General features: G+C 29.5%; 2 protein-coding genes across 4 annotated transcripts in view; one reads left to right on the top strand and one right to left on the bottom strand.

The window, feature by feature from the left end:
• Positions 1 to 16,468, bottom strand: part of LOC126734274 (39S ribosomal protein L46, mitochondrial) — a 245,198-nt gene that overhangs the window by 30,497 nt on the left and 198,233 nt on the right. The window lies entirely within an intron of this gene.
• Positions 1,744 to 16,003, top strand: LOC126734270 (synaptic vesicle glycoprotein 2B-like). Its single transcript, XM_050437813.1, has 4 exons — positions 1,744 to 2,010; positions 12,784 to 13,110; positions 13,164 to 13,698; positions 15,223 to 16,003. The coding sequence occupies exons 1-4, from the start codon at positions 1,932 to 1,934 to the stop codon at positions 15,884 to 15,886; spliced, it is 1,605 nt and encodes a 534-aa protein (XP_050293770.1). The 5' UTR covers positions 1,744 to 1,931; the 3' UTR covers positions 15,887 to 16,003.

Here is a 16,468-nt window from a genome sequence, read left to right as displayed (position 1 = left end):
GTGTTTGTCTTACAAAAACAAAATCTTTTCTAACCAGTAAAAAGAAGAAAAGACAGTGATTGATATCCATATTGTATGGAGCTTTGATTGATACTATATTTATTGATTTCCGTATTTGTTCCTTGGTTTATAGGTCATATGAAAAATCTAAACCAAGAAACTAAAGAAGTCACGAGATGTAGAATTTTTGCACGCTAGAAAGAGCAGAATGATTTGCCATAGGACACATAGTAACACATAAACATATAGATCTTCGTACCATATGAAAACTTTAAGTAAAGTTTAAGAGGTGCTTATACAAGTAAATTATTCCATGGAAACAGTTCTTGAGAAGCGAAAATGATTAAAGGAATACATATTAGGAGTACATGACAAACGAAAGCACATCATCGTATATACACTGATAAGAGTCGTTACTTTTTAATATAGAGGGTTTTAATAGAGAGAGAAAAATCGATAAAAGTTCCCTGAAGTTCTCGCTTATTCTGAAGTAAATTAAATCCTACTTTAATTTTATAGGCCAGCACTAAGATGTTCGTCTGTTTTCCACTCTCCTAGTAAAATTTCCAGGAAAACGATGGTGGTGGTTTTGCGTCCAAAGCAGAGGGATAGTTTAGCTCGGTCGATATTAATATCATTGACCAGAAAATTAATCTAACTAGCAACGCTCTTTGAATTAAGTATTTCATTCAAATCTTGTAAAAGCAAGTCCAGGCTCATTGACCGGTTAATTGCAATATATAGACTTTAAATATATTTCAATCGGTACCTAATCTTACTTTTACAAAAATAGAGTAATAAAAAATATACTTCATGAATTTTTTTGATTTGTATTTTCTCTATTAAAGACAGCATATTCATATTTAAAACATATTCAGCAAACAATATATCCATATTTATATTGAGACTAAGAACCCGCACAATAAAACCAACATTTTAAAAATTAATAGTAATATTAAATGGAGTTTTGTCTTTTTTATTTACTTTGATTTAAGTAAATATTTTGTTTCATTCTTTGCCTTTAGTCCCATAAAAATTATTCTTTCATTAATCATTTCATCAAACGTTCGATCTTAAAAATTTTAGAATTTTTTTGAATTATATTTTTATTAATTATAATACAACAGAACTCTTAAAACATATTTTTGTATTAAGAATTCTGTTACTAAAAAGATTAATTTTTTGGAACTAAATTTTTGGAAAATTCAAATATTTTATAAATCATCTGTAAAAAGTTTAAAAAAATATAAAAAATTCATAGGCCTACAATAATTTGATTAAGAAAGACTTCATTATATATTTTTAAAACTATATATCCTATTTTAAATAATAAACTTAAATTTTGTTGTTAACTCAAACTGATATTATTGCAAAAATTTGCGGTCTCACGTTTATATATCAGCTGATGTACTTAAGTAAAAAATATGTAAAACAAAAATGAAATATTAAAATTATATAAAATACGGTAATAAAAATAATATATGTCAAAGCTGAACCTGTGAAGTCGTAAACGATAATTTCTAGATAGCTAGTGTTAATTTTAAATAAATGTCCCATTTGCTTAATGTGTAGGTATTATAGATAAGTTTAGTATTTTACCAAATATTAACTAAGTACATTTCTGTACTCATAAGTTAACACATTTAGTTTATCACAGAATATATTTTTGTTAAAGAGGAAATAACGTTACGGGTCATGATAATTACAACAATAATCGCCATTTACGACATTTTTCTCATGGCAGAGTCCATAAGATTTCCAAACCGAAGATTCATTTGTACAAGTAATTTATGCCAGGATAGAATAGATTAAATTAGCTGGAATTGCTTCCTGATTAATTACAAATGAATTGATAATCTTAAAAAAGCAATGTGACTGAAGAAAAGTGAATAATTTGTGATATTATTGTAATTAATTAAATTTGTAATAACATGAGCAAAAACGTGAATTCTCAAGAAATCTTCGTGCTACGAGATTTGCAGGATTACGATAAAGCTGTGGAAGAGACTGGTAAATATTATGAATTGCTTCTGTATTTAGATAATTTTGTATTTAACCAAACTTTTATGTTTTTTATATATGATTTAAACAAATAATCTTTATAACAACATTGACTCTAATTTATGTCATAGACTACTTCGGTTAATTAAATAATGGAAAAATCGCTACTAGACATTTTAATTTTTCTAAAGCACTAATTCTTCTATTTCTTTATGAATTAGCTTTCAATGTTATTTTTTTACGTAATTTGCCTCGCCGTAGATTATCAGAATCAGTTTATTAAGATGCACTATGATATTTATGACAGAAATAGGTTATCAAGTCTGCAAAATTTCGTATTCCAAATTTTCTATTGCTGCTTAAATCATCTTAAAACTTTTTCTTTATCATACCTGGAAATGTGAAATTTTTTAATTTATTTTAAATATTTTATCTCTACACCTCACTCTGTTTTCACTTCGTTATTCTTTCTTCTTGATACTTTGACTTCTTTTATGATACTGATAAAATAAATTTGTTTTCATGTCTAGATCGAAAATATATTGATTTCCAAATTTTCTTTATCACTACTCAATCATCTTAACACCGTAGTTTTCTTGACTGAGCGTCGCAAGTTTCGGAAGGGCTATTGCTGTTTCCAAATTTCAAGATAGTGTTTGACTGTAGACAGATCTACATTAAAAGGTAGAGAAATAATAGTTTTTTTTAGATAATTATTTGGAAGAATAACTAAATAACAACCAAGAAGTCGACAAAAAAACATATTTGATACCTGCACTCTCTGGTCTTATTGATTTGGTCAGTGCGGATACAGACGATTCATTAAAACAAGTTGAAACAACCCCAGCAAGCCTTATTAAAATAAGAAAACTATGATTTTAATTTAATAACTATACTCTATTTCCTTTTTGGTGAGAGCGCAGTGCCTCATTATTTATGCAGAAGTAGCATAAATATAGGGTGAGTCTTCCATTTTTCTACATGTAACAAAATTATAAACCAGGCTGTTTTTACCAATTTTAAGTGGGCAAGTCCTGTATGGTCTCAAATACAATAGGTCGTAAAATTCGGAACAATGGTTTCGAGTTAATTTTTATGACAAACGGGTTGCCAGGGTCGTCCCGACTATGGATATTGATTTTAATTTTTAATTTAAATAATTATCTGTTATGAAAAATGTATAAATAATGTTGGATTTTATTTATTATCTATTAGATGAAGATTTTTAGAAAAAGTAGGTATAACCTATATTGTAATATAGGTTATACCTATGTATATAATAAAAAATGCAACTCGCCAAACATATCTTGTCATTTATAAGAAAGGTACATAAATATAAGGATCTTTTAATTTATTAACCATATTTACATATATTACAATAAAAATATTTACGAAATATACAATAAAAAATCAATTTATAAATCACACATTTCATTACTCTCATCCGAATCAGACATTCTCACTGTTATAACTAAGGGTTCGACAGTTTCTTCTAGAAGATTATCGAGGGTTCACATCTTTTCTTCTTCTTTTATAGCATGATTCACAGCATTGCCCAGTTTTCTTGGGTAACGTTATCCACTGCTGCTTTCAGAAGTTCTCTCACATCTTTCAATTTAAAGGTTTTATTATTTCTAGCCACAAATCCTTTTACTTGAGCCCAAATTAACTCTATAGGATTTAATTCACAATGGTAAGGTGGCAAACGAAGTACAGTTATATTGTGTTGTTTTGCCATTTCGTCAACAACGTGTCTTTTATATTTTGATTTATTTTCTGTAACTATTGTTAGAAGCTCTGCTTTTACCGCGTCATCTCCAAAAGGCATTTCTTTTTCGGTAAGCCAGTTTTTTATTTCCCCTTTTCGCCAGCAGGATGATGGTAATTTTTCTATTAATCTTGAATGGTAGCTGGCATTGTCCATAACAATAATTGAATTTTCGGGAATTGACTTGATCATTTGGAAAAAATAATCTTCAAAAACATCAGCGTTAATTTCTTCGTGGTAATTCTTAGTTGACTTCGATTCGAATTCAAACATACCGCCATTTAAAAATCCTTTATAGCTCCCAATATGTGTAATTATTAATCTGTGGCCCTTACCAGAAGGAGACTTCAAGCCAGTCGATAAACCTTCTAAAAAAGCCTGACGGGAGCTTCCAACATTTTTATCCTGCCAGCACTTGCTCACGGTGTGTCCTTCGTTAAGCCAGTTTTCATCCAAATAATAAATGTTTCTTCCTTCCAATGATGATATGCTTTGCTGTCTCATCAACTGCTATCGGCTTTCTACCGGCAGTTTTCTTTACACTCTTCTTAAGCAAGTTCTCACGGTTTTCACTTTTTCTGTCACTTAGAAGTCTGTAAATTGTTGCTTTACTTATGCCTGTCATATTGGCACATGTAGAAACTAGATTTCTAACAGTACTTAGAGGCATTTGATGCACAAGTGCATCATGTACGTTTAGTACTATAGTCCTTGCTTTAAAATCTAAAACACCTTTATAAACTACGGGGCTAAACTTTAACATTCTTACAACAAATGCGCAACAATACTGAAAAATAAATTAAGTTTTTAGGATATATCTACATTATATACCATAAAATATAACTACCTGTTTGCATTTAAGATTGCACAATTTAGGTACCTATAATACTTATACCTGCATATTTACCTACCTAGACAATATCTATTTATAAGGGTTAAAAAGAACTTGTTCATTAGGTACTTAAGTAATTCAAAGAATTTATGGCTAAAATTGGCCTATTTCTTGCACTATTAAATAAACCCAACAAATGAAAACATTCAGGTCTTAATGTACTTGAAAAGTGGGACGCCAATGGTTTATGACCGTTTTATGGCTATCGACCCTTTCGTGTGCTCCTACGGATTAAGAAATGGACTATAATGTAAATTTATACACAAAAGCCTTGATAAAAGTTCTTACCTTGGAAGGTTCCTCTTACTAATCTGCTGCATCGCTATTATCATAAAACAAATTATTTTTTATTGTGAAAAAATATGGAATTATGGCTTCGTGGATAATATCAAATTAACATTCGAGCTCGATAGTTTTTTAAGTCCTGGTACAACTACTTGTAGTTTCCTAGATTTTTCTAGGCGATTAGCGTTTAGTTAATATTTGAGAAGAATCGCAAAATTATGGACGAAAATGTATGTACCTTCAAATGTACCCGACAATGGGATGGCGACACTGTCGCGTCGGTCTAGGTGAACCCAAGAATTTTGCCAAAGGCAAAGGCATGTGCCAATGGTCACTGTCTGCCTGCTTTGCATCACTCGCCCTGAAAGCTCGGGCTCTTTGGGCTTATATCTATTAATGTTTTCAACAGGTGTATGTACTCCGAAAGATTATTTATTTTTTTTGTGGACATTTTAGATGATAAACATTAATTTATTTTCTTTAGTAGCGTAGTTAAAAGCTGCGTCTCTTGCATAATGTACACAGCTCTACTTCAGTACTTTTATAATACACAGTTATGCTCGCACCAAATCAAAATAAGTGTTGTTTATAAAGGACCTCATAATAAAAAGAAATAAAAACAATAATGTAAGTTTCTTTAAATCTCAGGTTCTAAATCAAATACCGTTTGAGTAGATTCAAACCTTGGGAATACACTGCTTAAAAATAATATATGCGAAATAATTATTTGAAAATTAATACATGCGAAAATAATTTTTTGAAAAATGATATTTACGTAAGAACATACCAAACAAAACAACTAAAAAGAAATGTTGTATCTTGCAAAGGTTTATATATAATTATTATTTTTTTCACTGAATAGAGAGGTTCATCTATTATAGAATTTTTACCAAATATGTTGCTATAAATATTGAATTCACCTATTAATACATACCTTCATTTAACCTATTAATACATGCTAATTTGTTTCAAATTTTTCTTTTAAATTCTTTAGCCTTTACAGAGCAGTGCAAATTTGTTTAAAAAAAAGTTTTGTCGTAATAATATCATTTAAGTATTATTTTTTTAGTTAGCTTATTTCTGATGTAATTTTTGGTTAAAAAATATAAAAAATATAGGTCTACAAAAGAAAATTTAAAACTATGTTATTGAGTATTGATCAATACCTTAGAGGTAGTTTTATAAAGAATGTATTATAATTATTCCAGTCAATTAATGTAGTTAAAGATTTCTTGATCATGGATTGTTTAAAGTAATGCAGATGTTAGTTCTGATTTTTAATAAATTTGGTTTTAATTATTTTAGCTCAACTGAAGTATTTTAAAATAGTAAAAACATTCACTGCATTATTTAAATTCTTAATTTAGTCATTGTTTTACTTGAAAATGTTTAAACTAGACACCTTAATTAAGAGCTCCTAGAGAAATTATTTTCTATAATAAGAATGAGATGTTCAAAACTTTTCACAATTGGATGACAGTCAGACCAGTGAAGTTTTAATTTCAGATATTGAAGCCAATAAACTGATTGTTATTCCGAAATTACATCTACAAACAATATAAGTAGTTTTACTTTTCTCAATCTAAAAATATCAAATAATTCAAATAAAACCGTAAGTTTGGAAACGTGTTCTAATGTAATGTTTCTGGATATTTCGCAAAAATCTTACTAGAGAAAACGAAATGTGATAAACAACTTTGAGAATTTTTTGAAAGAGGATAAAACAGAAATAAGCGATAAGAAAGAAATATTTCAAATTCATAAAAATTACTAAAACAAATCATGTATTTTAAATAAGATCATCACACCATTTTTTAAATTTATGTCAAAACAATGAAAACATTTAATGAATTCATAATTAATTTGTAATATTTATAGTACAATTTATAAAATATAATTAGATAAAACAAAAATAAATATACTAAGCCTAGGTCCATGGCAAATTAAAAAATATTTACAGTTATTGATTAAGATTCTGATTAGCCGAAAATAGGAAACTCAAAACCTTATTAGCAAATCCTAAAAAAATCTAATTATAAACCTCACCAAAAATTAATAATTTAATCTACAAGAACTAAACCGAGATCTTACAAAAATTGTTTCTCAATTTTCTATGAGAGTCACTTTCTATTTTTCTTTCTTTTACTTATTTAAGGAAATTTTAAATCAATTTATTAATTTTATGGTCTTTAATTAATAACTAGTCAGGATTCACCAAAAAAATTTTTATAAATTATTACTTTAATTTGAATAAGCAAAATTGAATTTTTGTGATGTGTTTATTTTTACTGAGTGTTTTCAATACATCTTGTGAATGATTTAATATTAAAGTTTATAGCACGTAATGGAGGGGATTTTAATAGAAGTGATGCGCTCTTAATTATAATTAAAAATGTGCTCAATCTTGTTGCCAATCACTATGAGTTAGATAAGTCAAAAATAATGATAAGCAGAATAACTTTTACTATATTAAAATAGAACTATGGGATAAATATACTGTATAGATTTCCAAACTCAAATATCAATTTATTATTTAAGGATTTACAGGCGTTTTTTGATAACAAATTCCAAAATAATATCTATCAAACCAAATTCTAAAAAGAAATCTTTACAGAGGATATAAATATTGAGTTGAAGGACGTAAATAGCAGTACAGTAAATGAATATCTCTGTCTCATGTCAAATTATGGTTTTTTGTCCTATATTAAACTAACAACTAGATATGACTCAGACTTCTGCTTAGACCATTTTTTAATCAACACAAGCACAACAACAAAATAAATAAATTCTTACATATTACATACCTGTGTCACAGATCACTATCGAATTATGGTCAATATATCTTAACGCCACACTCAAAATTCTCTTTTAACAAATAAACAAAATAAATATACCAAAAGAAAAATTATTGACTTGGAATTATTAAAAATAAACTTCATAAATTATGAAGGCATCCGAAAGAATAGAAGTGTTTAAAAACACTAAAAAGAGGGTAAAGGAATGGATATCAAGAGGATTGATTGCCTTAATTAAACACAGGGATAGACTGTAGAAGAACCTACATTATGACATTACGATCATAAATCAAAACACTTACAAAGCTTATAGAAATCATTTAAATAAACTAATAAATATAACAGAGTATACATTTTAGAAAAACAAAATAAATAGTAACATGAATGATATGGAAAAGTATATAAAATCATAAATAATATAACTGGTGGAGGCAAGGGCAAAAAAGCAACACATTGGTTATTAAGGATGAACAAAACCAACCTTTCAGTCAAGGAATTTATATCATATATATTATCATTAAAATCAGTAGTCCAGGGATGGACGGAATAATCGGCAGGATACTAATGATAATTCACCCAATCTTTAAAACAAGAAAGGTACCAGAACACTTTAAAGTCTCTTTAATAACTTCAATTCATAAGGCCGAATCCTGAAATAAAATTCAAAATTATCGATCAATTTTCCTAGTTAATAATCTAGCCAAAATATTTGAAGAAGCATTAAAGAATAGACTGATATTTTTTTTCCAGCAAGCTAAAATCTTATCGTCGAAACGATATGGATTTTTAGAAGGAGAGGGACCACCGATGCTATAGAGTAGCGTACCTCAGAGATCGCTAAAGTCCTTGACGATCATAAAAAGCTAATAGTGGTTTTCATGGACGTAGCTAAGGCTTCGACACAGTATCTCACCAAAAGCTCCTTGATGTTCTTGATCATTATGGAGTAAGAGGCATTGTGTTGGAAGTCGTTGAAAGTTATAACAGAATATAATGGGACTTATTCTTTTCATTAGCTATATATTATTACTTATATTCATTACTTGAACTAATTTTAACTTCTTGCAGTATTTGCAGTTTATAACTTATGAAATTTAAGTTCCTTTCTGATTGATTTACGCCAGTATATTTGAATATACTATATATATTATACTAAAATTACTTCACCCCCTTTCACCCATTGCCCCCCAGGGTCATCCCCTTAAAATTTTAAATGGCAAGGGGTATCGAGTAATAGCTCGTTTAAAAGGTCTTTGAAAGTCTTTTATTTTAACGTTTGTTTTTTTAAATCGGTCGATTCGTTTTCGATTAGAAAAAAAAAATCCTACAGGCCTTCTTTACGAAGATACAGCGTCCAAAGTCCATTATCGATAAAATGAACCGTTTTGGAGAAAAAAAATAATAAACGAGCCAATGCTTTTTTTAAAAATTTTTTTTAATGAAATAAGTGCGCCAGTTATAAAGACCAGAAAATTTCGATGTAAGTCATTTAATTTAAAAAAAATACATGTTCCTAAAAATACAGTGCTGTCCTAAAAAATACTTTTACCAAATATTTCTTATTTATTATACGTTTATTTCTTTTTTGTTATTCTTAAGATAAAAACTAAACATAAAAAAAATAAAAAAAATAATGTAAACCAATTGTATTGTGTCTGACTTATTTATCGGAATTTTTGCATTTTTGAACGCATTATTGTTACAAACGTTACTATACTCCAAATTTAGCCTAATACCTATCATTTAAACCTAATCTTTGTCAACATATTCATCCTTTATTTGATAATATTTTTTTAATTTTTGTATTTTTTGGTAACTTTTAATTTAAATTACGTCAAAATATGGAGTTTACTTTTATTGAGTATGCTGATATGCATCTTATGTATCGTCTGGCGTCTTGCAATGCATTGGAAGCAAAAAGATTGTACGAAGAAAGATTTCCCAATCGCATTATTCCGGATCAGAAAACATTTCAACGTGTTGATCAACGTCTAAGGGAAACTGGTAGGTTTCTGTTTTCCACTTAGAGAGGTAATACTATTAAATTTCCTTAATGCAATTTTAGGATGTTTTTAAAAAAAAAAGAATAATGGTGGTCGGAGGAGAATAGCACGTACAGTGCAATTCGAAGAAAATATTTTAGATGCTGTAGCTGACACTCCTAGAACGAGTACTCGAAATTTAGCCGCTCAGCTTTCGTCCAAAACAATTGTACATATGGTACTTCAAGAACAACTGTTGTACCCATATCACTTACAAAAAGTGCATGAACTACTGCCCAGAGATTTTGCTCCTAGAATACACTTCGCAAACTGGCTGTTAGATCAGCAACGAAATAACCCTAACTTTATCAGCACGATTGTTTTTACGGATGAAGCAGGGTTTACCAAACATGGAATTGAAAACTTACATAACTCGCATGTATGGGCTGATGAAAATCCCCGTGATACTATTATTTCTCATCATCAACATCAATTCCAATCAATAAATATCTGGGCAGGAATTATTGGCAATTTTTTGATTGGGCCATTTGCCACCACGTTTAAACGGAGATTTTTATTTGGAGTTCCTCCAGAAAAATCTTCCAGATTTATTAGAAGATTTGCCCCTTGCAACCTGCCGAGATATGTATTTTATGCATGATGGAGCCCCACCCCATTTTAGCCTTGCTGTAAGACACCACTTAAATAATACTTTTGAAAACCCTTGGATAGGTAGAGAAGGACCTGTTGTTTGGCCTCCTCGATCTCCCGATCTAACGCCATTACATTTTTATCTATCGGGTCACCTCAAAACCTTGGTGTATTTCACCCCAGTCGATACTCGGGAAGAACTGCTCCAAAGAATTACATTTCATTGTGATAATATAAAAAACAATCTTGGGTTATTGTGGCGAGTGCAGCAGTCCTCGATTCGTCGTGCCCGCGGATGTGTTAGTATACGGAGCCCACGTCGAACTTACTTATGAAGTTTTTAATAATTAATTATTTATTGCTCGTATTGAAAAATTTAACTTTTGTTTACATATTTGGTTTTTGGCATTTTTGTTTGCACAAGTTGTTTTTTCTAATTTAAAAACATACACTCATCATAGGTTTTTTTTTTTAATTATTTTGTAAAAGTATTTTTTAGGACACCACTGTATTTTTAGGAACATGTATTATTTTAAATTAAATGACTTACATCGAAATTTCTCTGTTCTTTAAATAACTAGCGTACTTACCTCATGTAAAAAAAAAATAATAAAAAACATTAGCTCGTTTATTATTTTTTTTTCTCCAAAACGGTTCATTTTATCGATAATAAACAAGAGTACCTTTTTTTTAGCCTAGAGTTCAAGGTATCCAAATTAATTTTTTTAGACTTTAACACACAGGGTGTTAAAAATATACGCATTAAAGTGTACAACCTACTCCGCCCCTGGTAAAGTAAACAAGGTAAATGTATTTTAAGGTCATTTAAGTCATTTTAAGAGGTCCCTAATAGTGTTCATCACCTAAAATTTTTATTAAATCTACCGGGTAGTTTAAAAGTAGTTTATGAAAAACCAATTTCCAGCAGCGTCCTTCTTCATGAAAAAGAAGGACTGTAGGAATTTTTTTATAGGAACGTTCGGTATTATTTTTCAATGTTCTACCTGAATCCGAGAGATTTCCCACATGAACCGGGACACCCTGTATATTTTTTTTATTAATTTTTGTCGCAAAAACATATTTTGGTAAGTAATTATTTGTTTATAAAATTTAACTTGTAAGTAATGTCAACATGCCATTACCCTTTTTTAAACATACTTGTTGTATGTTTAAAAAATAATAATTAAAACATAGTTGGCAGCATCATCCATGTCTTAAAAAAAATAATCAACACGGCCGAGTAGCCGGATATTTCAGCGTCGTTGAAAACTTCAGTCAAAGAAGCCCAGTCCAAGCCGCTTAAATGAAGATAGATTTGCCGATTCGGTAGCACTACACGGTGAACGAAACTGAACGGCAATCGAAAGTCCGGGTACATCTTAAAACACAGGATTGCGTATCTTATCCCAAATATTCAATCAACGCTATTGATCCTTTCTGCTTCATGCCGTTTCCCTGTTTGACTAGATATAAACATATTAAACGTTTTAAACGTTTTTAAAACTTATTTAGTAGCGTCAGAATTTTTTTTTCTTTGGAATAATAGAAAAATCGAATCATTTTAACTTAAGTTACATTTTAACATCAACTTAAGTGTTAGTCTTTCCCTATTTCTACTGTAATGTTAACATTTGTGCCATTTTTAGAGTTCTACCTAAATCTTTTTCAAAAATTCAATTTTCTGCTATATACGAGGTGATCTGATATGATTTCAGAATAGAATAATTTGTCATGCCTGAAAATAATAGAAAAATTAATTTAATACTTATATATTTTTTTACCTAAATGATCAAACTTTTTCAAACGTTTTTTCATAGGAGATCTGGCATAGTGGATATAATCATCAATATATTAATGATTCTCTATGATAATTTGTACTGAAATACATGATCATTTCAGAAAATACGAGAAATACAGCTTCTGATAATCTCTTCTGTATCTTATTTTCGATTACTACCTGAATTTTCTTGAAATTCATTGAACTTTTTTTAGTTACTTTTTATCTTAAGCTTTCCACTTTTCCTATTTATAACAAAGCTTCTTTCTTTATTTATTGTTCCTATATCAAGAAGATGATTAATAGTAACAAATAACAGCAACATTTAAATCCTAATCATTCAAAATATTGTATGGCCAGATTAATTGATAATTTAATTGATTAGTACGGAACCTGATCTCTTCTATATGAAATTAAGAGAAATAATTGAAAAATGTGTATTTGTTATAAAACAAATGATAATCTAGCTTTTTAATCTTACTTGTTAAAAAATAGTAGAATAACTCCAAATAGGCAGTGCCAGTTTTATCATATATTATATTAACAAAGTCTTCAAGAAGAATAACTTTGAATACAAGAAAGCGCCGCATGATTACTATTGCTATTCCTACCTAAACTTTATAATTTTTCAGGTTATGGTCGCTTCCACTATGAACTTCTTGCTGTCAGTGCCATGTCCATACTTTGCATGGGCTTTCAGAACGTCCTGCCATCTTACATCCTATCTGCCGCATGTGATCTCCACCTGACCTCCAACGATGAAGGGATGCTCAATATCACCTTCATGATTGGAGGAATCATTAGTTGCTTTCTATGGGGAACCTTAGCCGATAATATGGGAAGAAGAAAAGTCCTCTATATGACACATATGGCAGATGCTCTTATTACTTTAGTTTGCGCTGTGTTACCTACTGCGACAAATTTATTTATTTGTAGATTTTTTAATGGCATCTTAATAGGTATTCATAATTTTTTTTTGTTAATATTTATCTTAATAATATTAATATTTTAGGTGCACCAGGGAGTATAATTTTCACGTATGTAGCAGAATTTCAGCCACCCAAATACCGGTCACCAGTAGTGTGTTCCTGTGGCATTTTCTTTACCCTTTCTTGGTTAATTCTTCCATTAATGGCATATTTTATATTGCCGTTAACGCAAGTTACGTGTAACCTCGGAAATATTATACATATGTCACCGTGGAGACTGTTTCTAGTCATCGTGGCTTTGCCAGAACTGTTCACGGCACTGTGGATAATGAAAATGCCCGAGACTCCAAAGTTTTTACTGGCAAAAGGGTATACTGAAAAGTGCTTGCGAGTATTAGAAACAATGTACTCAAAAAACACTGGTATGGAAGTGGATTCGTATCCAGTAAGACATTTAGTGGAACAAAAAGTTGAAAGTGAGAACAAAAAGGCTGAATATGACGGCAAGGTTCTAAGGGTTCTGAAGGCGATGGCATACCAGATGAAGAGTTTATTTCAACCGCCTTTGTTGGTCGTGACTGTCTTGACTTGCAGTATTATGTTTGCTAATATGTTTGGGTAAGTAGATTGAGTACTAATATTATTCGAACTTTCTTAGTTACTTTATTAGAAATTCACGTATTTCCTTTAAATGCCTCTCCATTTTTGTGAATTCGCATGAAATTGTTTAAGATTCTACGAGTAACTACGATTTTTCAAAATAAGATTTAAAATAAAACGGCAAATCTTTTGACAAATGACCTTTATTTTAGGAGCTGTATTTGTTCATGGATTCTAACAAAATCCGTTCAATATAAACCATTTAGAAATTGTTCCGATTTGATTTCAATTTAAATTGTAGAGTTCATTTGGGATGTGCCTACTAATTTTTTAAATAATTTGATGTAATCTGGTTTAAAAAAAATCGAGTAATTAAACATATTACTATTACGTATTAATAAAATGTAATTTAAATTTAAAAGTAAGAGCTTATATAGCATACCTCATATAATTCTTTTTCCGTTTTGATCATAGTCAGTGATGCAAAAATAGGATAACTCGACTATTTAGCTAATGTTCTCATTTGATTCCAATTTAATTTTTAGAGTTCATTTGGTATATGCTAAATAATAATTTTTTTTTTTTAATGTATTGTGTTTAAAAAAAAAATCGAGTATATAACTCTGTTACTGTTACCTAGTATTCGAATTTAATTCAATTTTATTAAATAAAGCTTATACATAATCAATGTAAAAAATAATTCAATTTTAGTAGATCAAGCTTATATAGGATATTCCATATGATTTTTTCCATTTTATATAGATACTCCATATGATTTTGGACATAATCAATATAAAGAAAATACGATTTCTAAACCGTTTAGTTAATGAGCCGATTTTTGAACATAGTCAGTGATGCAAAAATTAGATAACTTAACCGTTTAACTTTGGTTTCCATTTGATTTCAATTTAATTTTTAGAGTTCATTTGGTATATGCTAAATAATTATTAAGGTTTTTTAATGTATTGTGTTAAAAAATCTAGTACCTAACTAACTATTACTGTTACCTAGTATTTAAATTTAATTTAATTTTATAAATAAATCTTATATAGGATATTCTATATGATTATTTTTCGATTTTGGTCATAATCAATATAAGGAAAATACGATTTCTAAACCCTTAAGTTAATGATCCGATTCTTTTCTTTTTCACATGTATGTTCAATTCCAATCACTTTATAGTTATTTAAAAGATTCATATTTTGCGTCTAAACTATTATTAGAATATTACACTTCAAAAAGAAAAAAATATTTATTATATATATTTTGGCACCAAAGGTGAAGTTTAATTTTCTGCATTGCTGGGAAGAAACGAGACGTTATTTTGCGAATGTAATGCAGAAAGGGTCTTTCTTTGCGTAAAGTGTAGAAAATTGTTAACTAAATTATTTACTAATAATCTTGTAATATGCGTTATTTTAACGCAGGTTGTATCTGTATAGAAAAAATACCATTTAATGCATTTAACTTAATACTTAACATTTATTTAAGCACATAAAGCTGTGTTTAATTTTCAACTTTTAATAACTTTTTTAATTTTAGGATGTTCGGCTTAGGACTCTGGCTTCCAAAAATCTTCAAACGCATTTTGCAATTCGAAATGCTATTCCCCAACCAAACATTCTCAATAAATCAACTGGTCGACGTCCAAGTAGAAACCAGCAAAAGCTGCGATGGTACCTTTGACATTGCTGATACATTAAATAACGTCATCATAGCGACCAGCTCACTCGTCTTCAATATAATGTGTGGTTTCCTAGCTACCAAGTTACACTTTAAAGTAATTCCTCTAGTTACTATGCTTTTAGGTGGTGCAACTAGTATAAGTTTTTATTTTTTAACAAATTCGTTACAAATATTAGTTGTAAGTTGCCTATTCCAAGCAAGCATGATCACTGCCAATATGACAATAGGCAGCATAGCTGTAGAACTATTTCCCACTTCGGTAGTTGGGATAGCGTTGTGTCTTATCATGTGTGCAGGAAGATTTGGTGCATTAGCAAGTAACGCTATATTTGCTGCATTTATGGATACTCATGTGGAAATTGCTGTTTTTGCAGTTGGGGCAGTGGTGTTATTAGGGGGGCTACTTGGTTTTTTAGTTCCTAGGAAAAGTAAGGAATTTCGTGCTAGATCGCTTAGTATCAACCATGGAGTTGAAGTGTCTGTTTTATCTAGTTATGATAATAAGGTTTGTTGTCATTAAGTGATATATTTGTAACCTTTATATATTAATTAATTAATATAACATTTATATATTAGTTAATGTATGATGTATGTTAAATATTATGCCTTTTTTTTGATAATATATTTTTATTTTTAATGCAATTTTTTAATTCAAATGTCATTCAAAAACAGTTACAGTCAGTAATTATTTAAGTAAATATTGATGATAGCAGTAAAATAACAAATGTAAAAAAATCAAAAGAAAGCTCTGTCCAAGAAAAGCTGCCAAAACAAAAATAAAAACATTAGACCACGGATATGCAGATTTTATTTGAGGCGCTGCTAGATTCTGTAGATTTGATATAGATAGTCTACTGAGCAGCATATAGTAATAGAGATTTTTATGGAGTAGTAAGTGTTTTAGTTATATTAAAACTAATTTTAAAATACTTTCAATATTTATCTTGAGAAGGAACGTAAATATTAAATTCAACTCATTTCTTATTCTGCTAATCAACTAACCCAGCACACTTCTAGGGCTGTCGTATGCACCAGTCCGTACATACATAAGAGATGTTTAAGCCCCCGATGAACATAAAGCATAATACATACTTATTTAATG

The sequence above is a fragment of the Anthonomus grandis genome, chromosome 3 (genome assembly GCF_022605725.1).
Source record: "Anthonomus grandis grandis chromosome 3, icAntGran1.3, whole genome shotgun sequence".
In the NCBI taxonomy this organism is placed as follows: Eukaryota; Metazoa; Arthropoda; class Insecta; order Coleoptera; family Curculionidae; genus Anthonomus; species Anthonomus grandis.
Note: the sequence above shows the minus strand (reverse complement) of the source record. Positions and strands in the feature narration are given on the sequence as shown.

Excerpts from the sequence above, each read along its gene's own strand:
- LOC126734270 (XM_050437813.1), top strand. The coding sequence starts at position 1,932 with ATGAGCAAAAACGTGAATTCTCAAGAAATCTTCGTGCTACGAGATTTG. Across the intron at positions 2,011-12,783 it reads TAAAGCTGTGGAAGAGACTG|GTTATGGTCGCTTCCACTAT; the intron begins GTAAATATTATG and ends ATAATTTTTCAG. Across the intron at positions 13,111-13,163 it reads TTTTAATGGCATCTTAATAG|GTGCACCAGGGAGTATAATT; the intron begins GTATTCATAATT and ends TTAATATTTTAG.